General features: G+C 37.3%; 1 protein-coding gene across 1 annotated transcript; it reads right to left on the bottom strand.

Moving 5' to 3' along the window:
* LOC117319633 lies at positions 1 to 26,922 on the bottom strand. Its single transcript, XM_033874406.1, has 20 exons — positions 26,901 to 26,922; positions 25,830 to 26,129; positions 22,570 to 22,854; positions 21,440 to 21,751; positions 20,430 to 20,726; positions 18,795 to 19,124; positions 18,058 to 18,339; positions 15,853 to 16,143; positions 10,271 to 10,564; positions 9,892 to 10,008; positions 7,629 to 7,703; positions 6,990 to 7,061; positions 6,479 to 6,550; positions 4,398 to 4,436; positions 4,139 to 4,198; positions 3,913 to 3,984; positions 3,727 to 3,801; positions 3,062 to 3,133; positions 698 to 766; positions 1 to 356 (listed from the first exon to the last, which is right to left on the bottom strand). The coding sequence occupies exons 1-19, from the start codon at positions 26,920 to 26,922 to the stop codon at positions 702 to 704; spliced, it is 3,132 nt and encodes a 1,043-aa protein (XP_033730297.1). The 3' UTR covers positions 1 to 356; positions 698 to 701.
* Positions 26,923 to 27,793: the final 871 nt, after the last annotated feature.

Raw genomic sequence — 27,793 nt, 5'->3', positions numbered from 1 at the left:
TCAAGGATGTCATCTTTTTTACTCTTGGTTTGTACATTCTTTAGAAAGTTAACGAGGACGTATTGCGTTCTGTCATGAGACTGTCGTCGTTTCCTTTGTCGTATTGACTTCGACGTCAATGTAGATGAACTAGACTTGCTTGTTTTACGTATAACATCAACGCCACATGGAAATGATAACACTTTATATCATCAATGTTTTCTAGAGTGATATATTTTATTTTCTTTGTTCTTGATTCCATCGCACATGGATATATCACTCGCTGGTACAATACACTGTTCCCCTATGATGGTGCTGGTTTTGGATACTTTCACCAGATGTAGCTCGATCACTGTCTCCATAGCTCATTCTTTGAACTTGAAAACATGACATCACAACATTGATAAGTATTTAATCACAAACATGAAATATTCGTTAACCAAATCTAGCTTTATAGTGTAAACATTCTTTAACTTAAAAGAAACGTAGGTTGTCTTTTTGTGACTGTTAATCGCTAAATGTTATCGTTAAGATTATTCATATTTTAGATTCAAATTTTGACTTAATTCAATGCTTCTCGGATGTCAATTCGAAAAAAAAAGTTAATTAATCACCATACCTTCACAAATAATAAGAAAGTTCATGTTTTGATGACAACAGTTTTTTCTGATATTAGACAACACATGACTTCATGATAGATAGAAAGAAAAGTTCTTACCCGTTTAGGCTTTTGACTTTCCTTCATCGGATTTTGCTGGAGCAATATCATCGTAAAGTGGATTTTTGTCTTTAAAACAAAACAGCATAACACTAAATGTAGTTGGTGATAAAATAGAACAGTCATTGTGGTTTAAAGACATATAGATTTATGAAAAGTATAAGTCACTTACGACATCACTATAACTTCGTGAAGGAAGGATGTAATAAGCTTACGGCATTGTTATGACTTTGTGAAAGGAGGATGTACTTAATTAACAACATTCCCATAATGCTGTGAAGGAAGGATGTTAGTAACTATCCGCATCCCTATACTTTTGTGAAGGACATTATGAATGTAGAATGTAGTTAACTTACGGCATCACTATACTTTTGAAGGAAGGAAGTAATGAACATTATGAATACAGAATGGAATGAACTTACAGAAATAAAAGCAAAGTGAGGAAGGCCCTTTCCACTTCACCAATAAAACTAACCTATCCGGGAGTTAATGGAATATAAACTTTTTTTAGTTTTTTAAAGTAGTCAAACGCAACCTTTGACCTTTAACCTTGACAGACGATTATGAACTTAATCTCTCACCGCGATCAGGAACTATCGTGTACTCATGCTTTTAAGTTTGCGAATCTTGCACTTCACACGTCAGGGGACAAGTATGTCTCCATTAGTGAAATCCGTTTTAACCCCCGGACGGACACACTTTTTTATACTCTTTATAAATATTTTAAAGCATTAATTGCACTTTCCTGGTGTATTATGATGATGCCGTTTGCATTTCGTTTTCAAAAGTTTTGAAATAAAATCCAACGATACAATTCCAATGCTTCACCTTACCTCGTATGGAAACACTTCAGCCAACTTGTACAAGAAACCGACTTTTAAACATTTTTTTTTATTAAAACTACATTTATTGCAAGTGATCGTGGTACGTCATCAAGATCACAGATCACAAATCACACCACAAATAGAATACAGAAGTCGGAATGTAAAATAGATGTATTTCACGGCTTACAGATTGTAAATATGATTTACAGCAAAACGGTTCAATAATAATCAATTTAAAGCTGACGATGCAAATTCAAAAGCTTCAAATTTAGATTAAAACATACGAAGTTTCAGTATTCAGAAAATCGTTATGGAGATATCCCCTATGTTCACAGTATGTTCTGGTCATCGTATCTAAGGGAGTGTCCACATTTTAGCCTGTGCTCTACATTGAGACGCCTTTATAAAGGTCATTGGGTTATTAAACCAGTTTAATCTTTCGCAGAGCACAAACTAAATGTCGGCATTTCCTTAGATACATATGAATATTTCAGATGTTTGATAACTGAAACTTCGCTGATAATTTTTGTTCAATCTCTATTCGAAGCATTGTCAGCTTCAATGTATGTTGAAAGTTTGATCTGAACCCATTCGTAGGCTAACTTTATATAACCCCCAGCTCCATTATGATGGAGGTCTTTATTGTCCTGGCTAAGAGAAGAGCTAACATAGGAGTAATTATTAGGGATACATGTTTTCTGTGTCCTTCACTTGGCGCTAAGAAAATGCAAGTTTTAAGTGAAATATTCACACTCTATATATATATTAGACACCTGTTAATAATGCATAACACAAATAAGTAATATGTAGGGTATGTTAAGATGTCCTGACGACAATGAAACTATATCCCAGATTAACTGACATTACATCGATGCTTTTTGAGAAGATGAGCTAAACGCAAAACTTTAAGTTTTGATTCCAAATGTTCCTAACTCTCAGAGTCATTGGACCATTCTGAATGATTTTCCGCAAAATACCGTTGAAAAATTGAATAATTTGAGGCAAAACGAAGGCACCGGGGAGATGCTGGTTGGAAATGGAACGAGATTTCATGTCAGATTGATGAGTGTAAGGTATAATAGTGCGATACAAAGGCATGTAATTATCAAACAAAAATAAAGATTGAATAGTAAAATAAATGTCCGCCTCAATTAGTGCAATAAAACTACGCCAGAGGGCGAGGAGGACAAGTATGACGTCAGAAGGGGAGGACGGGATGATATGGGGAGCGTTTGCTTAGATAAATGTATTTCAATGTAAATGCTTTATACACTATCCTTTTAATTAACTATGATGATAATTGAATAACTTTCCCCAGAAATTGTATTAGTATTTGTATAATTGTACCAACTATAACTGAACATGATTTTATCCACGATGAACACATTTTTTAAATTCAGCTGTATTGATCTAGTAGGTAGGATGAGCACTTTTGTCTAGTCAAAGTGTCCTTATTAAGATTATTATTCAGTGGCAATTTATAGACCATAAGAAAACCAGTACATGCATTGTAGCAATAAGTTATGGAACTATTACCTACCTTTGGGTGTTTTTGACAGGAGAGTGTAACCTTTGTCGTCTTTGGTTAGGGACCCTTGATTTGCGGCACCACCTGGAGGAAAAGAATATTGGAAATAGACGATAACTTTTGATTTGATGTATCATATTAATAATATTTGAATAATTCATTTAAATTTTAAATAATTATTTCACCGATCGACAATTAACGTTTGACCAAAGTTTGCTGAAAACCGATCTACGAGTAATTCACAGTTGCTTTGTATTTCAAAAGTATTTTTTTGCAATATGATATCATTAGTTCCCCGATTGTACATCAGACTGTTTTACCTTTTTATCACATAAATAAAAATTAGCGCATAGATACATTGTGTTTAAGAAAGTATCATTCCCAATTCTATAAAATTAATCTGGTACAGGAAACGACCGTCAGGGGGCGGGGCAAGGGTGACGTCACAAGGGGAGGACATTCTTGGCAAAAAAGGGAGAAACACAGTTTTGTAATTGAGTTCCATATTGATCAAATAGGTAGCATGATTAGGTTTGAGTTGTCAAAGTGTCTTCAAGCTCATCAGTCAGTCGAAACTTGTTGATGACAAAAAAACCTATGCATGTTTTATCGTTTTCTTTTGTAGTCGAAGTGTACTAATTAATGAACTCACAATAAGTTACCAAACTGTTACCTACCTTTAGCAGTTTTTGAAACGACAGTGTACCCTTTTCCATCTGTAGCCAGGGATTCCTGATTTGAAGCACCACCTGCTGGAAAGGAAAAAGCGAGTAGTTGTCTGTGACCAAAATTGATGACAAGACATAATTTCCGAGTTGTTTTGCATTTTCAAGAGCGCCCTGATTAATGAACTCGTGACCTACCCTTGGGTGTTGTTGACACGAGTGTGTGCCCTTTGTCATCTGTTGCTAGGGATTCCTGATTTGAAGCACCACCTGGATAAATAGTAGATTGGAATCGAAGTCTCCTTATTTAGTTCATTAGTTGGTCTAAACTCGTTGACCACACACAAGGAAATCGGTATTTGAGATTGTAGTTATAAGTGCCCTGATAAATGAATTTCCGATAAATTATGAAACTGTTACCTACCTTTGGGTATTTCTGACATAGGTATGTAAACTTCGTCATCTGAGTTGAGAGAATCGTTATCTGATTGGGAAAAATGGAAATACGCGATAACCTTTGATCTAATCTAATATATAACTACATTAAAATAATTCACCTAGATCCTTCACAACTATTTCACTTATTGACAATGAACGTTTAATGTGTTGACGTCATTTAAATTGTCGAGGGTCGGCTGAGAAATGTACATGAACTCCAAGTAAGTTATAAATCTCGTACCTACCTTTGGGTATTTTTGACATGGGTATGTAGCCTCTGTCGTCTGTGGTTAAAGATTCATGATTTGCAGCACCATCCGGCGGAAAAGAAAATTCGATATGAGCAATATTTGTTTTCATTATAACTTAAATATTAAGAATATTGAAACTTTTCAACTAAATTTTCCAATTTTGTATTCACTTATTGGCAATTAACGTTAACTATGATGACTTCGCTCAAATAGTCGATGGTCACTTGAAATCATATTGAAGACGAGTAGTGATCTATCATTATTTCCCCGAATGGAACTCAAAATATGTAGCACGTGGATTTTATCCCATGGAGAGTTTATATTCAAAATGTGCATCAAATAAAATCTATATGCAATTATCTACTTTGCATCTTTCAATGAAAAAAAAACAAAAGCTCTCGAAAACTCAAAATGTATGGTAAGTATACTAAAATCCCAAATATTAATTGTCACTATGATCCACATGAGTTTAAACCTTAGAGAACCTGTATGTATATCGACCCTGCGCTCCATTAAGGGGTAAATCTTAACTTTTCTTAACAATGGAAGGGCCAGCGTAGGGATGACGTATTAAAGACGAATATTTTCCTGTGTCCTTCACTTGATTCCGAAGGACAAACGGCCGAAACAAATGAAGATTTTAACCAAACTCCGAAACGTATGACAATTCCCGTATTTTGTTTCCAGAAACCACTAAATGTAATTTACTTAAAAACAAAGGTTTACAATATAGGCACGTGTTAATGATGATGCAAATCACATTTCACATAATCAGTAAATCTCAAAATCAACCCAAATATGTCATTTCCCCCCAAAAATATGTTTTTAGAAAGTGATAGGGAATAGATACATTATGTATATAAAAGGAGTAATTCCAATTTGTATGTAAACTAATTTGTAAACAAATTGAGGGAACAGTAGTGATTATAGATCAACCTTTCATAGTACTAGGTTTCAGCTCAAAATAAACAAAACATTTTAAATTGATGTAATCGGTAGGGTATGGTAAAATAGCCTTACGACGATGAAACTATATTCCAGGTTTACTAAAATAACATCGTTACTTTTTGAGAAAAAGAGCTAAACGCAAAAAAAAAATTAAGTCCTGTTTTCTAGCGTCCCTAATTCCGAGAATCTTTGGACTATCGCCATTGGAAAAACGAAACTTTAAGACAAAACGAGAGTAGCAGATCAGGAATGGATTTAGAAAGTCACACAAAGAGATGCTGGTACAAAGTTGAACGATATTTCGGGACGGATGGATGAATGCAGGGTATATCAGCCAGACCAAAAGGAGCATGCAGTTATTGAACAAAAATAAACATAATCTGGTACCGGAAACAACCGCCAGAGGGAGGAGAGGCCCAAAGTGACTTCAGGGGGCGGGGTGGGAGGGGGAGGGGGTGGGGGTGGGGGTTGAGGAGCGTTTGCTTATATAATAATTTCCTTTTTCTAAGGTTGACAAAAACTCTAAAAAACTTAGCCATCTGCAACTCCAGATCTAGACATGTCACAATATGTAGTAAAATACTATAATCCCAAAACGTTTTGTAAGTATCTATATTTCTTGATCAATTATCTTTGTAAGTAATTGCCAACATGATCCACAGCAAAATAACTTTGATCTTTTTACACAATTTTGATTTAAGGTAGGTTGAATGTTTCAACATAATTCAAACCATATGGAAGCTAATGTTATAACTTATACTCATTATAGCAAACATTGAATACATACATATGTATAGATATATATAACTTATACCGTGATCTATAATTGTATATAGGTACTTTCTAGTATCTTTAATCTGGATACTAGAATGCATGGTGAGTAAGTGGAGGAAGGTACCAATCCAATAGGAGTACAACAATCGCAACAATCGTTTAGCTGGTTTTGCTTGTTGCTTGTTTTCTGTCGATTTTGACTGATTATTGTTCATCACCAGGAGCAGTGAACCCCTATATTTAGTACTCTATGTGAACAAGTCCACTGATGAAGCCCAATACTCTGGTTAAACTTGCCTACCACAAGAAAACAAGTCTTTTTTGTGATCGATGTACCTTACTAGGTTACATACCTTCGGGTATATCTAACATGATCATGTACCCGTCCTCGTCTGTAGCTATAGCTTCACAATCTGCAGCAGCACCTGAGGGAAAACATAAGTAGAGAACAAATTAAGTTTTACTTAAATTCAACTTTAATTTCATCAACTATATATATGTTTATCATGCAAAAGGCTTTCATTCATGGGCCCTTAGCGTATAATATGGTAACGCCTATGTTATTTTTTAGAGTCCTTTGCAATAATAATGGATGGTTAGTGATTGTCCGAGACAAAGTGTGTTAAAAGCCCGAACAATTTCCCAGTTCTCTTATATTTCAAGTACAGGTTTTCCAAAAATGATTATTTTCCCCATGTTTTGACTCAACCTGATCACTCCGCGGTGTCTACAACATGGAGGGTCTATGGATAGCATATTCTTGCGATTAAATTTGCATACTACTTGGACATCTTCCAGTACAACAACCAAAATCTTAGTCTAAGGGCAACGAGTCTTGACACTGCACGTGTAGCGTATACTTACCTCTGGATGGTTGTGATATGTTAACAGTTCTGGCACCGGCATGTCCTTCAACTTTTTCACCAGTGATGCCACCTGATGGTTAACACAATCAGAAAATGAATAGACCAAGAACTATTCTTTCTATCCATGAATCAACTTTTGAACTATATTGCAATAATTAGTTATTATTAATTATCAATTATTATTTCTAAAAGAATTCTCCGTTGATTGGTGATTTAAGTTTTAAATTTTTGTTGGTCGGATAAAAGCTATCTAAGACAAAAGCTTGTTCAAAACCTGACAATTTCTCAGTTTTCTGCTGTATCAATAGTAGAGTTTCCGTAATATCTGCTTAATTTCCATATTGGTACAAGAATGGTCTAAGGGCAAGTAATGTAACAGACTAACTTTGTTGATGATGTTCTACATTGACGTCTTTTGGTAAAACCACAACAATTTTAGAAAAACAAACCCAGATTTTACACTTTGCTTGGTTATGTACCGGAACTTAAATGGGCTGAGAGCTAGTGGACATATACATGTACCTCAAAGGGTTAGAGCGTTTGTCTAGAGTTCTGAGGACCATGGTTCGATTCCCAGTCTTGTCATTGCATTTGTCATTGCATTTCTCCTATCCTATTACAAGTGAGTAATACTTACCTCTGCGGGGTTTCACTACATTGATGTTTCTCGCATCGGCATTTGAGGCTACAACTTCTGTTCTTGCAGTGCCATCTGGTGGTAAACACAATTTAAGAGAACATAGAGGAACTCAATTGAATACAAGGACAGAATAGAATACCGACATCAAAACCATAATTCGAGCACAAAGTTCATTAAACGCAGGTGAAATATAAAACAAAAATGCAGATTTGGATTGAGATCTCTAAAACAGAGTCTCCGGAAAAGTAAGCGTTTTCAGCCTCACCGACGACATCCGCCACAAATTTACGTCATATCTGGATAGTGAAAACAAAAACATTAAGTTTACCAAGAAGCATTAAGCACATCTGACTTTATATTTCGTTACGAATTAGATTTCTTTTTGAAAATTATATCATGATGTTCAGCATAAGATATTACATTTTTTTATAAACCTATATTTCCCTGACCTTGTGTTTCTGATAACTCCATCGGAAGTCGGCATCTGTCAATTGTTACTTCCAACTTATCGAGTTGTACACCTTGTTGATATTATAAGAGTAAAGGCTAATATGTTTTTCTATAAATACCACCAGTAGCAGATGCCTGTGGTTATACAGTTACAGAGGTGTAATACCAACACACTTGCATCCCCTCCATAGCTATGACTTAGTGTTGTTCATTCACAGCCAAGCGCTCAATTGATATGTACAATTTCAGAAAAATATAACGAATTTCATATAACGAAATAGTTACTACATGTTTTCCATTGCTATTTCCTTTTACTAGTATTTATCAGCGCCAATTAGAAGCCACATAATGTGCGCGGACTAGAATAGTCGTTACACCTGATCGCCACCAGCCGCGGTGGCCCAGTGGTTAAGGTGTCCCGACACTTTATCTCTTGTCCTCCACCTCCGGGTTGCGAGTTTGAAACATACGTGGGGCAGTTGCCAGGTACTGACCGTAGGCCGGTGTTTTCTTCTCCGAGCACTCCGGCTTTCCCCAACCTCCAAAACCTGGCACGTCCTTACATGACCCTGGCTGTTAATATGACGTTAAGCAAAAACAAACCAAACGCCACAAGCCTTCCGGCAACATATAGTATCGTATTCCTATAGTAGGTCGTTTTACCGTTGTGTCTGTACATACGCAGTAATCGCGTCCGTATAGTGTTCCTCGGTGTGAGACTGTATTCATGGGCATATTAGTTTGTGTTGTCCATATTCTATGCAGTGTCACGTGTTAATGTGCTAAGTTACGTCTTGTGTTTTGATTGGTCAGTTGGTTATGTTCGTTGTCTTTGTGTGGTCAAGTAGTCAGTTGGAGGGAATACGTTCTTTCATGTGGACGGACATATTTACAGAGACGACAAAGACATGTAAGTAATATGTCTATTAATAAAACATCACCTAAAATGTGTTCTTTATATTTGTATATCATTACTTTAATGATGTAATATTTATTAAAAGTATTTTATTATGTATATTATACATTTAGTGATCATGGCAGTAATTGTCATTTCATGTAAAATATTTGTCTATATATTCGTACTTTGCAAAGTTGTTTAAATTACCAGTTAGAATTTGAAAAGCAATATGAAAGTGTCATCAGGTATTCTGTTAAATGTTAAATAGTAAGTTTGGATTTTATTGTTTTTAGATATGCGAGCTGTGTGCAATATTATGAGCTATGTGTAACTACCTGTATACGTATATAGCGACTTGTGGTCGACTTTGCGCCACACGCAGGTAGGCCTATAACAATATATACATTTATGATAAATTGTAATTAATGTTATTTAATACAAAAATTGTGTAAATATTGATTGATAACTTCAATGTTAATTATGGTGATTTGAAAAGTGATTGTATCAAGCCACGTGCTGACTGGCCAAACTCTTGCAATCGGGTTGAGATATCCCTGTCCACGGAACAGACCCATGATAGATTCTATTAATCAGAAACCTGTCATGGAAATTGTATTGCATATTACATCGTAATCATACAGCAAAAGGGGGCCGGGTCTTGAACAAATCTAGCTTATACGGGAATAGGAATGTTTCACTCATCAACGTTAAAGTTGCCAAGGTCATTAATGCGGATGCTAAACTGATTGCCAATTTATTTAAAAAAGAGCAATGGAAGGACACAGTTAAAACATTTTAACACATTTTACTCATGTGTCCCTAAAAGTAGATAATGCAATTATGCAAACAGAAAATACAGCTTTTGAAACGAAGTAAAATATAATCCTGGCAAACCTAAATTCACTATCATACCTGTTTTATTCCGTTTCAGCCTTATGACCACGCCGACGAGGATTCCGATAACAAAGAGAAGAAGGACAATGACTATCCCAAAGATGACAACAGTAAAAAATTTTGGTGTCGATAGCTCTGAAATTAAACAAGTTTTAAGGTCATGCTACTTAAAAATGCGACATAAATATACCTGTTTGTCATAAATGTAGTTCACATAACTTCACAGAACAGAATTTTTTAATTAACTATCTCAGATAAAATAGATCATTGATGGAATACCGTAGAACGTCTTCTTCAGAGAAGTTGAAACTCCAATAGTAAAAAAAAAAAAATCAAAGGAATTATATATATTAGAATATTACTGAACAAAGTGTGAATGCATGAAATTCAAACATACCAATCGTCCGTACACTTATCTCCGAAGAATCTCCCGTTCCGATTTTGTTGAAAACATTGAGCCTGATGACGTAGTATGTGGAAGGAACCATGCTCTCAAGTGTGTGAGTCATCAGTACTCCCGGGCCCTCATCAGATATATTAAACGTGTCGGTAACCCATTCATTACATATTGCCATTACAGTGACTTGGAATAGCTGTGGACTTCCGCCGTTGAATCCTGATGTCCATGCGACTTTGATATAATCTGATCCTACATTTGATGCCCGAAAGTCGACTGGTATATCAGGTAAGCCTGTAGTGAAGGGAGAGCAATAAGCAATAGTTTGGACAGAGAAATACCTAACAATAATAACTCTACTGTAAACTTACTATTTTGGGCGAACAGGGAGTGTGAAAAAGAAATTTCAAGCCTCGGGTTGAACATTCATGAATTCCCCATCGGGTTGAGATTTCTTTGTGACATCCCCTGGGTAGGGAAATATTATATTGATTACTTTATACGGGATGACAGAGATAACTCATCCCAAGAGTTGACAAAGATAGTTATCTTAGGAGAGTCAGAGATATTACAACCTAGGAGTTGACGAACATATCACACCCTAGAGGTTGACAGATATATCACACCCTAGGCGTTGACAGATATATCACACCCTAAGGGTTGACAGATATATCACACCCTAGGGGTTGACAGATATATCACACCCTAGGCGTTGACAGATATATCACACCCTAGGCGTTGACAGATATATCTCACCCTAGGCGTTGACATATATATCACACCCTAGGGGTTGACAGATATATCACACCCTAGGGGTTGACAGATGTATCACAACCTAGGCGTTGACAGATATATCACACCCTAGGTGTTGACAGATATATCACGCCGTAGGGGTTGACAGAGATATCATACCTTAGGGATGACAGAGACATCATACCCTAGGCGTTGACAGATATATCACACCCTAGGCGTTGACAGATATATCACACCCTAGGGGATCACACTCTAGGGGTTGACAGAAATATCACACTCTATTGGTTGGAAGAGATATTACACCCAACGAGCTGATAGAGAAATTGAACTCTATTGATTAAAAAAAAAGATTCTACACCCTATGGGTTTGACGGACATTCCACGCCCAACGCGAATACCTATATGAAACCCTAAGGAGTTGGCATATATATCACTCTCTTTGGGTTTATAGATATATTACATCATAAAGAAGGAAAATGATAATACAACCTAGGATTTGACAGATATATCACACCCTAAGCGGTAACAGATATATCACACCCTTAGCGGTAACAGAGATATCACACCCTAGGGGTGACATAGATATCATACTCTAGGGGGTGACAGAGATATCACACCCTAGGGGGGGGACAGAGATATCACACCTTAGGGGTGACAGAGATACCGCACCTTAGGGGTTGACATATATATCACACCCTAGGGTGACAGAGATATCACACCTTATGTATGACAGAGACATCACACCTTAGGGGTGATAGAGATATCACACATTAGGGGTGACAGAGATACCGCACCTTAGGGGTTGACAGAGATATCACACCCTAGGTGTGACAGAGATATCACACCCTAGGGGTGACAGAGATATCACACCTTAGGGTTGATAGAGATATCACACCCTAGGGTGACAGAGATATCACACCTAAGGGGTGACAGAGATATCACACCCTAGGGGGTGACAGAAATATTACACCCTAGGGGGTGACAATGATCTATCGCCCTAGGGGGTAACCGATATATCACACCCTAGGGGGTGACTATAAGACTTTATCATATGTGGTCATGTAGGATAGGGATATTCCACCCGAGGGGTCACAAAATGTGGTAAAACCCGAGGCTCCGCCGAGGGTTTTACCACATTTAGTGACCTAGAGGGTGAAATATCCCTATCCTACATGAACCACATATGATTGAGTATTTTTCTCTCATTCCCCAACCTAAAATACGCAAAAATAGGCACTATCTGTCGATAGCTTTCTCAGATGGACGCCATTTTTTCTCAATCCAAACTTTTTTTTCTACTGCATACAATAAAAAAAGAACAGCGCCAATCGATTTACCATTCCCCATATATGCAAACTATGTTTGCTCTTTTAAAAACGAAGGAAACCATTCATTTCCACAGTCTAACGGTGTTTCAGCAGCCCTGTCATTGCAAGCGAAGCCAAATCACTTGATGTCGGCCAAGCTAGTGTGTCCTTTCGCGTGAAAATATAGTTCCATGTTTGATTAATAAAAAACAATAAAAGAACGTGTTTTTTTTTACATAATTTATATCATAAATGAAAAAAATATTAGATCTGGCCTAGCACATGGAGCAGACGATGTGTTTACAAATCTATAAATAGATCTACTTTCTGTTCGGCGACCTATTTTTTAACATTGCACGCGCGTTGCTATCCTACAACGGAAGCGAGGTAATACACACACATCAAGCATGGGTGTATTTACCTGGACAGACTAGTATGATACCGCTAGGGATGAGAAAAATAGATATCACATCCTAGGGGTGATAAAGATATCACACCCTAGGGGTAGACAGAGATATCACACCCTAGGGGTAGACATAGATACCACACCCTAGGGGTAGACAGAGATATCACACCCTAGGGGTTGACAGAGATATCACATCCTAGGGGTGGACATAGATATCACACCCTAGGGGTTGACAGATATATCACACCCTAGGCGTTGACAGATATATCACACCCTAGGAGTTAACAGAGATATCCCACGCTAGGGGTTGACAGAGATATCACACCCTAGGGGTAGACATAGATACCACACCCTAGGGGTAGACATAGATACCACATCCCTAGGGGTTAACAGAGATATCCCAAGCTAGGGGTTGACAGAAATATCACACCCTAAGGGTAGACATAGATACCACAGCCTAGGGGTTGACAGAGATATCACACCCTAGGGGCAGACATAGATACCACACCCTAGGGGTAGACAGAGATATCACACCCTAGGGGTTAACAGAGATATCCCATGCTAGGGGTAGACCGAGATATCACGCCCTAGGGGTTACCAGAGATATCACATGTTAGGGGTCTACAGAGATATCACACCCTAGGGGTGACAGAGATATCACACCATAGGGGTGACAGAGATATCACACCCTAGGGGGTAACCGATATATCACATCCTAGGGGGTGACAGAGATATCACACCCTAGGGAGAGACAGAGATATCCAACCCGAGGGGTCACATATATATCACATCATAAGGGTTACAGAGATAGCACATCCTAGGCGTTGACGAATATATCACACCCTAGGCGTTGACGAACATATCACACCCTAGGGGATCATATTCTGGGAGTTGACAGAAATATCACACTATATTAGTTGAAGAGATATTGCACCCAACGAGCTGATAGAGAAATTGAACTCTACTGATTTAAAAAAAAAAGATTCTACACCCTATGGGTTTGACGGACATTCCACGCCAAACGGGAATACCTATATGAAACCCTAAGGAGTTGGCAAATATATCACTATCTTTGTGTTTATAGATATATCACATCATGAAGAAGGAAAAGGATAATACAACCTAGGGTTTGACAGAGATATCACACCTAAGGGGTGACAGAGAAATCATACTCTAGGGGGTGACAGAGATATCACACCCTAGGGGTGACAGAGATATCATACTCTAGGGGTGACAGAGATATCATACTCTAGGGGTGACAGAGATATCACACCTAAGGGGTGACAGAGATATCACACCTAAGGGGTGACAGATATATCATAATCTAGGGGGTGACAGAGATATAACACCCTAGGGGTGACAGTGATATCACACCCTAGGCGTTGACATATATATCACACCGTAGGGGTGACAGAGATATCACACCTTAGGTGTTGACAGATATATCACACGCTAGGGATGACAGAAATATCACACCTAAGGGGTGACAGATATATCACACCCTAGAGAATCACACTCTGGGGGTTGACAGAAATATCACACTCTATTGGTTGAAAGAGATTTTACATCCAACGAGCTGATAGAGAAATTGAACTCTACTGATTTAAAAAAAAACATTCTACACCCTATGGGTTTGACGGACATTCCACGCCCAACGCGAATACCTATATGAAACCCTAAGGAGTTGGCAGATATATCACTCTCTTTGTGTTTATAGATATATCACATCATGAAGAAGGAAAAGGATAATACAACCTAGGGTTTGACAGATATATCACACCCTAAGCGGTAACAGATATATCACACCCTAGCGGTGACAGAGATATCATACTCTAGGGGTGACAGAGATATCACACCTAAGGGGTGACAGAGATATCATAATCTAGAGGGTGACAGAGATATCACACCCTAGGGGTGACAGAGATATCAAACTCTGGGGGTGACAGAGATATCATACTCTAGGGGTGACAGAGATATCACACCTAAGGGGTGACAGAGATATCACACCTAAGGGGTGACAGAGATATCATACTCTAGGGGGTGACAGAGATATAACACCCTAGGGGTGACAGAGATATCATACCCTAGGCGTTGACAGATATATCACACCGTAGGGGTGACAGAGATATCACACCTTAGGGGTTGACAGAGATATCACACGCTAGGGATGACAGAAATATCACACCTAAGGGGTTGACAGAGATATCACACCCTAGGGGATGACAGAAATATCACACCCTAGGGGGTGGCAGAGATCTAACACCCTAGGGGGTAACCGATTTATGACATCCTAGGGGGTGACATAGATATCACACCTTAGTGGTGACAGAGATAACACGCACTAGGGGTAGAGATATATGACACCCTAGGGGTTAACAGAGATATCCCACGCTAGCTAGGGGTCGACAGAGATATCAGACCCTAGGGGTAGATAGAGATATCACGCCCTAGGGGTTAACAGAGATATCACACGCTAGCTAGGGTTCGACAGGGATATCACATCCTAGGGGTGACAGAGATATCACACCATAGGGGTCACAGAGATATCACACCCTATGGGGGTAACCGATATATCACATCCTAGGGGGAGACAGAGATATCCAACCCGAGGGGTGACATAGATTTCACACCCTAGGGGAGACAGATATAGCACAGCCGTACCATAGGGGAAATACGAATTGACATTCTAAGAGGAGACAAGGATATTACAACCTCAGGGACACAGATATATCACACACTAGGGAGAGACAAAAAATACAACACCCTAGAAGTTGACAGAGATAGCACACCCTTAGAGAAGACAGGGATATCACATAGTAGGTGTTGACAGAGAACAGGTTATATTTAAGAGAAAACCATAACACCTGGAGAAGATTGAATGTGTCGGTTCTGAAGTATATGGTCGGAAGTTTCATTAAATCAATGATGGGTAAATACAGACAACAGATGCATACGAATTTGAATAGTCCACTATCGTATGAGGATAGAGTAGAACGTTGATGGATTTGAGGACAACACAACCTTATAAGTTCAGTTTTCCTGTTGACAAACTTAAATTAAAAGTATATACAGTAGACTTTACTTAACACAGAATAAATCATTTAAACCCAACTTACCAAGAGTCTGGACACTTATCATTGTGGATACCCTTCCTACTTTGTTTGAAACATTGATTCTGATGGTGTAGTCAGTGGAAGGAGTTAGATTCTCAAGTGTGGCTGCCATTATTGATCCCTGGTCATCGTCTGAGACATTCAGTATTTCTGTTACCCATTCTTTACCCATTGCCATTAAATCGACATGGAACATCTGTGGACTTCCACCGTTAAATCCGGATGTCCATGTGACTTTGATAAAATCAGATCCTACTTCTGACGAATTAAAGTCGACCGGTATTTCAGGTACATCTGTAACGCCAGGAGAGTAAGAGCTGGTTGATTACAGAGTAAACAAATATTACAACAATTATATGTATATATAGTGTATGCATACATCTAACAGTGTATATTTAGTTTGGATGGATTTATGATTTAATGCAGTTTTGATTTACAGAAAAAATGACCGTAATTGTGTATCGAGACCCGATATCTCAGTCGGTTTTAATGGCAGCAACATAAACCAAGGTGAAGGTACAAGGCACCTGTTTCGACATTTTCTGCCATGCCGGTTTGATTGTTAGCGATAACCCCAGCAGACAATCGAACAAGAAAGCAAACAAGCAAACATACAAAAACTAGTATTTTGTGATAATACATCTACAGCGGTACCTAAAATACAGGTCGGATTCCGGAGAAGAAACGTACATTGAGGGAGGGGAAGACAAATCTTCAACTCGAGTATGACTTACCCGATGTTCTTCTGAAGATCAAGGCAATTCAGAATATCATCCCAAGGGTGGAACATTACTCTGTCATGTCCTCCGGTTAGAGGATACTTATTATTCTACCGTCAGACTCATTCATTTTTAATTACGCGGGGTAAATTTGATAATTATCAAATATTGAACAAACTTTGAAATGCAACACAATGTTGACATGGCGTGATTGTATTGTCACAGTGACGTCACTGTATTGTCACCGTAATCTCATAGTATTAAAAGAATGTGCTTTGTATTACCCTAGGAGTTCACAGAGGTAATATGCCCTATTGGTTGACAGTAGTATCAAACGCCAGGGGATGACATATAATTCATAATCTAGTGGTTTGCTGAGAAATCACACGCTAGAGGTAGACATAGCAATCACACGCAATGGGGTGACAAACAGATACCACACCCTAAGTGTTTGCAGGGAAACCATATATTAGGAGTTTAAAGAGAAATCACATCATTGGGTTTGACAGAGATATCACATCCTTGGGGTTGACATGTATACGACAATGGCAACTATCTTTGAAAACAAAACCATTAGGTATATCAACAAGCATCAAGCACATCTGACTTCATATTGTTGAACATGCATATACTTTTGATTACAGGGAGAACATTCAATGATTTAAAGTACTGACCTTACAATCGAAATGATTGTAGCACTGTTTTAAACATTTATAGAGGTGTTTAAGTTCACTGTTTCAGTGTGAGTTAATCAGATCACTACGAATTAATTGGGCCACTATGAGTTAATGTGGTCAATGAGAGTTTATAGGGTCACTGAGAGTTAATTAGGTCACTGTGAGTTAATCATGTCACTAGGAGACAATCAGATCAGTCCATTAATCAAGCCACTGTGAGTTGATCAATAAATGTGAGTTAAAATAGCATTGTGAGTCAATTATATCACTTTGAGTGAATCAATCAAATGTGAGTTAATCAGGCCACTTTGAGTAAATGATATCACTGTGAAATAATCATGTGACTTTGAGTCAATCAGGTCACTGTGAGTTTATAGGGTTACTTTGATCTAATCGGGTCAACGAGAGTTAAACCAGTCAACCGTGACCGTGAATTCATATAATCACAGTGAGTTATTCAGGTCACATCACTGAGTTGATCATGTCCTTGCGAGTCTGAGATAATCAGGTTCTTATGTTCTTTATTATGTTAAAGTGAGCTGACCAAGTCTCTATGACAGGTAATTATGCCACTGTGAGTTAATTAACTCATCCAGAGTTAATAAGGTCACTATGAGTTAATCTTGTAGTTGCGATCTGAATTAGGTCAGGGTGAGTTGTTACGTTTAGTAGTGGTCTCCTGTAGGTTGCTTAGTTGAGTATGAGCACCAATGCAATATAGAATGAGAAATAAACAGCTTTTAATGCAGCTTTAAACTCAGCAAACAAACAAACAGTAATGAAGAAGTGATATATTTTGACTGATATTTTACCTTCAGGATAGATCTGGAATGTGACAGTCAATGTCCCCTGTATACCGTTGGTGATGTAAACATGATATTTTCGGTAGTCGTTCACGGACATGACCTTGACATCACCTCTGACAGTATATGTATAATTGTTTTCTTGTAGAACAGGAAGGGTCCTCACACCATCGGACCATTGACCAGTCGGCTTTGGGTTTGCGGTCACTGTCACATTGAGTGGAATGGTGCGATCCTTTCTCCCTGCCAGTTCAAATACATTGTTGGCAGATTCAGATATTTGTGGCGTACCTAGAACATTAACATACTAAGCTGTGTATGTCTCGATCACCCTTAACAACACATGAGGAAAGTCTTCCTGTTCATTTCACTGATAACATATTTGGCTCTATAAACTCTTAAAAATCAATGTTTTAAGATTGGTGTTTTATAACTTCAAAAAGAAAAGCTGACATATAATCACAACATTGTACAATTATCGCATTTGTTTGTAATAAATTTAAAAATGGTTATATTTTCTATTTTCAATATAAACATACTTCAGTGAAAAAGTAAGATTTTGAAAGTAACTTTGTTCAAATGAATATTAAGATATCAGGTTTACTTCAAGAATATCAGATACAGAGTAAGTCTTTAACCAAGGAGTATCATTTTCGATTTGAGTGAATCATCATCGACAGACTATTTCAGGACATTAAATATCGTTATCTAACTAAACTAAAACTAAAGAACAACACCATACTTACAACTGACTTGAAGTCCAAACTGCCACACATTGCGGTTGCCATTACCTCTATTCTCAGTGACGTTGTTTGCTGCACTGACGCCATACGTTCCTGTGTCTTTACACTGAAGATTACCTAATTCAACTCTATATCTCCCAGGGATATCAGTACCTACACCAGCCTTCACTATTTTCTGGTTGTGCAGATCAATTTCCTTAGGATATGGGTTGCTGTCGACGTCAACACTAAGCACCAAATTGCGATTTTTTGAGAGTCTGATTTCATTTGTTCTGACTCGTTGATATGTATCATTTTCATCCAGGTACATCACCGTCTTGACTTGAGGTTTAACTGAGAAAAATAAGTGAATTTGATGAATCAGACATTAGCTGATAAGTTTACATTATTTTCTTACAATGTTACGTTATGAAACAATAGTATTGTAATGGCAGAAAAGAGTTATGGAAATACCCTGTCTGAGCTGGGCTCGAACTCACGACCTCTCGCTGAAAAGGCAAACATCCTACCACCAGCCTGAAGGAAAATGTCCACTAGCTTGCATGAGGGGACCTACACTGTCCACTTTTACAGTATACGAACAAGAGTTCCAAGAGGCCTGTGTCACTCACATGCATGATACTTCACCAATTATATCAAACCATTCTTATTAAATAAACAATAATTTGTTCAACAGACATTTTCATTTTAGGAATTATTACATTACAAAAAAATCGAAATCAAATTCTGACAAAAAAGAAACATTTTCATATTAAAAAGATGTTAATATCTGCAACAACTATGACTGCGTAACACAGTGAATTATTGATTAAATTTAAACACGTGCCTATGCCAGGAGGTTTACTAGCTTAAGGTTCTAGCCGAGCATTATATTACAGATAATAAGTACTCCAACTCCAGGAAATACTTCGTCCTTACTTTCCAGGGGTTACAGCGATGCTTCCGTAAGTCCCTGCATGGGCGCTAACGTTACGGACCACATGATTATTTAAATTTGAATCATTGCCTCTACATGGATCGAACCGGGGACCTCCTATGTATTACGCTAAACCGATCGAGCTAAAACGAAGATCTATCTGGCCAAGAAATGTATCACGGATATCACCAGGGTTACAATTGTAAACAAAGCTCAGTGGTTGTATACAAAAGTACCAGAAGTTACACAACTTAATCCCCTGAACGTTTCAACAAAACTCTCCTTTTATCATTTTCTAATTGAATGAATAATCTGAATAACACTCTAAAATTTGATCAAATCCAAAAGTTTAATGATTGGTATGCTATTTTCGGTTATAGATCTTGCACAAGTTTCAGCTTTTATTTTCAATGAGGTCTGGTGGACCGTTTGTACCATAAGTTTGCATTCATTATGAGCTGATTCTGCCAAGAAGATCACAAGATGTACACAAGCTATTTAAGAATTGGTAAAGTCAATTAGTGATCATTTTACCACCGCTACCCTCCCCCCCCCCCCCCCTTACTTGACCGATGCCAGAGAACCCAATCGCTATTTTATGTGTACTTATGCATATGGTACAATTTAATTTCACACAAACTTCAAAATTTCATTTCTACACAAAGAGAGAGAGAGAGTAGTAGTAGGATCGACAACTTCTTGCTCAAATTCAGTATACTTACAATGAACTTTAACTGTTACGTTCTTTTCCATTGTTGGTGCAATGAAACCTGCATTACTCGGCAGTCGTGCTTTACAGGTATAAGTTATCTCCCTTGTTTTGGGGAGACTGCTGTCCCTCAATTCCAGCTGGTTATCTGTTGTACCACGTGGCGACATCAGTGAGGCGCCTTGTCTCCACCACTCCATGACACAAGGTGGGTTACAGTCTGTTTTACAGACCACAGGACCGTACACATCGCCCCAGATCAATGGAGACCGACCCTCAGTGCCCTCTATCCTAATAAACTGAGGTCCATCTGTTCAAGAAACAATGTAAATTAAATTGCTGAAATGTATGTTTGCATTATGTAAGAAGAGAGGGCATGATTCATTGGTTTTACGTTCATATAAGTCTAATCTTTTTCTTTAAAGATGTATTAGCTAGGGGTCATCTAAATAGCAAATCCAGTAATAAATATCGCAAGCCCATAAATCACCATTAGGGTGGAATGTAACAAACGTAACTTAATCAATTCATAGTATATATCATGGCTTACCTCCAATGCCTTAAGACAATTCTTATTTGTTTGTAGGGGAAATTGTATCAAAATATGCACACTATATCTATTTCTCATTAGCTCATTTTACATACTTGAAAGAACAAGCAATTACACATTCCTGTCAGTTACAACAACAGGAGTTAAGGCCAGATCACTCAGGTGTCATAATCGACGCTGGGGAAACATGTGGGCTGAAGCTGGTAACTAACACGAACTCAAAAAAGCACCCTCTAGTGCAGAAAGCATAAACTGGGGTAAAGAACTGTAAATACTCACAGCATTAGCTTCTCCTAGTTACAAGCATAAGTTATACTTTAGTCATATCCATACCTCACTAATACTAAAACATTCCTTAGTTTTCTGTAACATTGTAACTAAAATTTTGAATTGGAACGATTCCCCACGAACGATAGATTATTTTATATATCGAAAGACCGGTAATATTACCGTTACAATAATGATATACTTACAGCGAGGTGTAAGTTGGAATTCCTGACTTTCCTCTGATGGTAGTCCAGTATAATTCTTCCCAGTCTCCTCAGTCACACACGTGTATCTGGTATACTGGCTGTCTAATCGTACTTCATTTATAATAAGACTAGTGTTGTTAACATATAACTGACTTTGGTTAACAAAACTTCCATTACTTTTCCAAGAAGATGTTAAAACCAGTCCATGGTTGTCAGGTTTACTTTGTGAGCTGGATGCGCACCTCAATGTCACAGAGCTGTTGAGGAATGGTGACTGATTTGAAGCAATAATGATTGGCTGTGAGGGTTTGTCTGAAAATTAGTGATATCAAAAATCATTTTATTGAGATACACATACCTGTATCAAACTTACGAGTTCTCGACAACGTTACCAATTGGCTGTTTCACGAAGGCCCATATATTGAAATACCAAAGGCAAAAAGATATGGTAAAAAAAGAATCTCTCATATCATCAAAGAATCATCAAATGTATCTCTATACCTCTATATATAAAATATATGTTTATATATGTATGAGTACGGTGATGACTAACGAGTATTGAATAAGTATGACTCACCAGTAACTACCAATAATTGTCCGCCATATAGAAAAGAAGTTTGACTCACTAGTAACTACCAATAACTGTCATCCAAGTATCAAATAAATATGACTCACCAATAACTTCCAATAACTGTCCGCCATGTATCAAAAAAGTATCACTCACCAGTAATTACCAATAACTGTCCTCCTAGTTTCAAATAAGTAAAACTCCTCGTTATTACCAATAACTGTTCACTAAATATCAAATACATACTGTACGACTCAAGAGTAGCTACGAATAAGTGTCCTTCAAGTATCAAATAAATCTAACTTATAATTATGTAACTACTACATACTCCCCTAGTACACAATATATTTTACTTACCTGTTACTACTAATACTTCTCCAAGTATCAAATAAGTATGACTCACCAGTAACTACATGTACCACTTACTCTCCTCCAAGTATCAAATAAGTATGACTCACCAGTAACTACATGTACCACTAACTCTTCTCCAAGTATCAAATAAATGTGACTCACCAGTAACTACCAAAAACTCTCCTCCAAGTATCAAATAAATATGACTCACCAGTAACTACCAAAAACTCTCCTCCAAGTACGTTGTTTCCACTTATCATCTTGGTGTAGTAGTATCCAGCATGTGATGTGTCCAGAGAATCAATTGTCAATTCAGCATGTGTTGATGTCAGACGTACAGCTACACCATTCGTAGTTATGCTGTCACCATCTATTTCGCCAAGAATGTATTTGAAAAGTGTTCCTCTATTGAAATTTATGGTTGATATCTTATCGCTTGGCGGCTTTGGAAGCAACAGTCTTTGTTGAGCACCCTTTTCTTTGTATATAGCCGAGGCTGTAAAACAAGAATATTTGTGGTCAATGCAAATCACTCTGTTGGCCTAGCTAGTACCGTTTCCTTCATGTAGCTACCAGTTGATAAACTAGACTTGATCACTAATCGAGCATGTGCCTCTTTTACTCGTCATAGGATGACAAGCTAGACTTGATACTGATACCCAGGTGGGACAGGGTACAGCTAATACTAACACCCAGGTGTGACAGGCTACAGTTGATACATCCAGGTGTGGTAGGCTACAGTTAATACTCATACCCAGGTGTGACAGGCTACAGTTAATACTCACTCCTAGTTGTGACAGGCTACAGTTAATACTCACACGCAGGTGTGACAAGCTACAGTTGATATCCACACCCAAGTGTGACAAGCGGCAGCCGAAACTCACACATAGGTGTGTCAGGATAGGGCTGGATCTCACTAGGTATGACAGGGTATATATGTAACTCACATCCAATTGTGGCAGTACACAGTGAGTTACGGTTGAAATTGATATCGAGGTATTAAAGGCTGCAGTTGAAGCTAAACTTCAATAGTTACACCTTACATTCGACACTCGCAAACATAATTGTAATAAGTTTCATTTGAAACACACACTGATGCGTGACACTCTACATACTAAACTTTCATTGAAGGTAGACAGTTTGGTTTGCTTTTCTTTAACGTCCTATTGACAGCCAGGATCATATAAAGACGTGCCAGGTTTTAAAGGTGGAGGAAAGCCGGAGTACCCGGAGAAAAACCACCGGCCTACGGTCAGTACCTGGTAACTAACTGATCCACGTAGGTTTCGAACTCGCAACCCAGAGGTGGAGGGCTAGTGATAAAGTGTCGGGACACCTTAACCACTCGGCCACCGGGGCCCCTGAAATGAGAAAGGAATTTACAAGTGTGACAAGGCTATAACTGAACCATACACCCAAGTTATTTTAAATGCTATAACCAAAACTTACTCCCAAGTGTGAAAATGCTATAACAAAAACCTCCATCCGGGTGTCAAGGGTAACAGCTTAAACTTACACCCAAATGTGTTATTACTCTATTACTAAATTTTACACTAAAGTATAATAACGGTGAAGCTTAATCTTACACCCAAGCGTTCGTATTATTGTGTTATAACAAAACTTTCTCCTTAGTGTGACAACACTATAACTAATATTCGACCCTTTTGCAACTCGATTGTGACAAGGCTATAACCAAAACTTACACTTGAGTGTGACAGGACTCTAACCAAAACGCACAACCACGTGTGACAGGGCTATAGCCAAAATTAACACCCAGATGTGACAAGGATATAATTGAAACTAAAACCAAGGTATGACAATGCAATAACCAAAACTAACTAAAACTAGCAACCAAGTGTAACAAGGCAATAACTAAAACTTAAATACGTATATATTATGTTAACATTGATTTAAACAACATGACCGAAGTTAAGAATCATGGGTTTGGAAATGTGTGCCTCTTCTCTATGATTACATATAGAGCATTCCCTTTACAAATGTAATGTCAGTCCTCGTAAATGTCAGATAGCTGCGAGCTGTGAAAACTATCAACTCACGAAATCTGTGTCACTTACTCTTTGACTTATAATAAAATATGTTGCTGAAAATTGGACAGTCTACATTGTATGTCCTGAAGATCCTGAAATCATGTCCACGTCCAGATGGCGATGAACAAAATACAAGCTTAAAAAACAACATTTTGTACAAATTATCTTGTACATCAGAGAAGAATACCAAGGATTTTATGCTCGTTTTTACTGAAAGTTGGTCTTATAACCCACGACGTTTTTTTTTTGTTTTTTCACAGATTCTGCAAATCGTGTAAAAACACACATAATTGAGAGTGTGTATCCTTCACTAACAACGCTATCTTTTTTAAAACAGTGCAAGCATTTTGATATACATCCCTTGTAAATAACCCTTAAGGGGCCCCGTATAGCAGATTGCAGTGCCAAGTGCATTTCCTTCCGCTATTTTAATTTGTTTATGACAGCGAACAGACGCTTACATCTATCTAGGGGATTTATTTCACCCATGATGTGATAAGAACAATACTAATATCAAGTACAAATGATACACGATTCAGATCCCCCTTACAATTAATTAAAAACTTAATTGTAACGGTGAAGATATAAATCTTCTCCGGATATTGATAGATGATTTAAAATCAAAATGAATAAAACGTATGATGTATGCATTGGTGAATATAGAGACTTCAAATTTATATGTATAGGCAGTTGTTGGTTAAAGGGAGGTAATAACGTCATTTACGGTATGTATATTCTAAAGAAGATATTAAAAATGTTATCAAAATGTCTACGAGATATATAAACATGTAGTTGTTGTTGATGTATTGGAATGACATCAAGTCTTGAATCTATCAACGCAACGGTTTCTTGCATAAATGTCCATTATTGTCTTCTACTCTAGCCCTCCACCTAATGACAGCGTTGCGGATTTGTCAAATCAACCCTGTTTTGTTCAGTATATTTGGTTGTGGTAATTTTGTGTACTTTTATTCTTTGTCGCATTTTAAGTATTTTTGTTTGTCATCTAAGGCTCACCAACAGGTCTACATTTGGATACTACACATTTTACAAGATATAATTTAAGTAAGAATTTGATCTAATTCATTAACATATGTATTTTTGGATATATCGTGCAAATCGATGTTATTAATATCATTGTTTATACTGTCATACGTTGATGATGGATATTTTGATGAAAACAATTTTGCTTAAAAATATCCATAAGGCATTTCAATATGAACAGAGGAGTGATCACGACAAATTAGTGATTCAACAAAGTCATTTTCAATCATATTGCATATATTTACAAAAAAAAAAAAAAAAAAAAACCCAAAAAAAAAAAAAAAAACAACAACAACAACAACACATCTATTGCAATTCCTATTGTTAATATATTTCTATTGGGTTCATTTATTAAGCTAATCTAAATAATCGTACTTACCAGTGGTGACAGTTGTCTTAGATGAGCCATTCGATATGCTTTCGTCTCCGCTGAAAATTGTTGTCAACGTAAACATGTAAGTTGTACTTGGTTTGGGTATTAAGAACAGGAATATAGTTGTAACTGCGCGATATTTGAATAGTGGAAGGTATTCCTTGGAATATGTGTTAAGACTCCCCTCGTCACATACTTCCAAATAGTATCCATCAATTCTTGATGTGTCCCGAGGGTTTAATGTCGCCATTATGGTACCATCAGCAACGTACACAGCAGAAAGGTTAGTTGGAGGAATTGATTGCGCTGGTGAACAAAACACACAAAAGAACTTACTCATACCTACATGACCCTTATCATCACTGTTGTAGGATAAATAATTTAAAGGCTGGACCTTAATGCCTGAACTTGTCTATTCAAAAGCATTTTATGAGATTTAAGAGTAAAATTTATTGAACAAAATTCCCTTAAATAAAACATATTTAAAAAAAAAAAAATAATAAACTTCTTCATTTAAGATGTATGTTGATGTAACTTTGATTTGATATCTTATAGTTTCAATTATTATATATGACTTAATTACTTTAAACGTGTGTTTTTTTTTTCTTTCATTTTTTATTTACAGTGGAACTTCGTTAACTCGAACTCGACGGGACCACGAGAAAACTTCGAGTCATCCGAGTGTTCGAATAAAGCGTGTTGTCATTTTTGGTGCAAAGTTTGGTCAATATCTGTCAACATTATATAATCATTATAACTCCGCTCTGTCGTTCAGTGTAAAGACTGGTCAATACATGTAAATGTATATGTAATATTTCGTTCTGTCACTCGTAGTTTGGTGTAGTTTTGCCGATATACAGTCTCAATAAAGTTTCTTTCGCTTAGTCACTTCAATACGATCTGATGTTCATGTCATGTTTGCAAAGGAATAACGATAAAATTGGAATTCAACCGAATGACAATTTATTAATGTTATATTAAATAACCGTTTAAATTTAACACAGAATATATGTAAAACGTAACAGAACCATTACCTTATATTGGACATAAAAAATACTGTTTGATTGTCCAACTTACGTTTTATCGACAACCACGCCATTTCGATGTGTATTAGCACAGGAAGTTGGTACTGCGCATGTGCGTATAAAATGTTACTGTTACTGAGTTGGCGTTTTATCCGATTTATTAGAAAGCACTGACCGTTACAGTCGTACTCTGTACACCTCGACAGTAATTACGCTATTGTTTATGCAGTTAACAGATTTACTAGGTACCGGTGACTGTTTCATTTCTACACCTAAAAACCGAGTAGATTAGTTCCGCTTGAGCGAGCGGGTAGATGAGCTGTTGACTATCGTGTGCACTGCTATCGGCGACCGCCTTAGGACATTACCTGATGTAAGTAAAACAGTATTTTTTTATCACCGACAGTAACCTATTGTTATAAGATTCCACCTACAATGTCTTTCATAAATTTATGAAACACTTATAATCGCGTATAATAATCGGTAGAATTTTAGTGCCGATACAAACGGAATTTCGATGTTGAAAAAATGTCGACGTTTACAACCGATCGTTGTTGGACACAAACATGATACTTCGAGTTATTCGATCATTTTAAGTAGGATTTTTATTGTTGGGACCAAATTTTCACTTCGTATTATCCGAGTTTTTCGAGTTTTCCGAGTTTGTTTTTCTAGGATAAAGAGAGAATTCGCCGGGATTGACGAAGTACTTCGAGTTAAGCGGGGTATTCGAGTTTTCCGAGTTCGAGTTAACGAAGTTCCACTGAATTTCATAAATTGTTTTATGGAGCCGCTGTGCATAAACATCTTGATACCTTCGTTTGATAATAAATTTGAATATTTTAATCAGATCTATCATAGGCAAAATGATAAAATATTATTCTTATTTAGCAGGGAGAACAAATTAATAAAAGCTGAACAAAATACTTCTGTAAAGTACAAATA

Source organism: Pecten maximus, unplaced genomic scaffold, assembly GCF_902652985.1.
Source record: "Pecten maximus unplaced genomic scaffold, xPecMax1.1, whole genome shotgun sequence".
NCBI lineage: Eukaryota > Metazoa > Mollusca > Bivalvia > Pectinida > Pectinidae > Pecten > Pecten maximus.
Note: the sequence above shows the minus strand (reverse complement) of the source record. Positions and strands in the feature narration are given on the sequence as shown.

Coding starts and splice junctions, on each gene's coding strand:
- LOC117319633 (XM_033874406.1), bottom strand. CDS start 26,922: ATGGCGTGGTTGTCGATAAAAC. Junction 3,134..3,726: donor CGTTTCAAAAACTGCTAAAG/GTAGGTAACAGT, acceptor CTTTTCCTCCAG/GTGGTGCCGCAAATCAAGGG. Junction 767..3,061: donor CCTGTCAAAAACACCCAAAG/GTAGGTAATAGT, acceptor TTTGTTTTAAAG/ACAAAAATCCACTTTACGAT.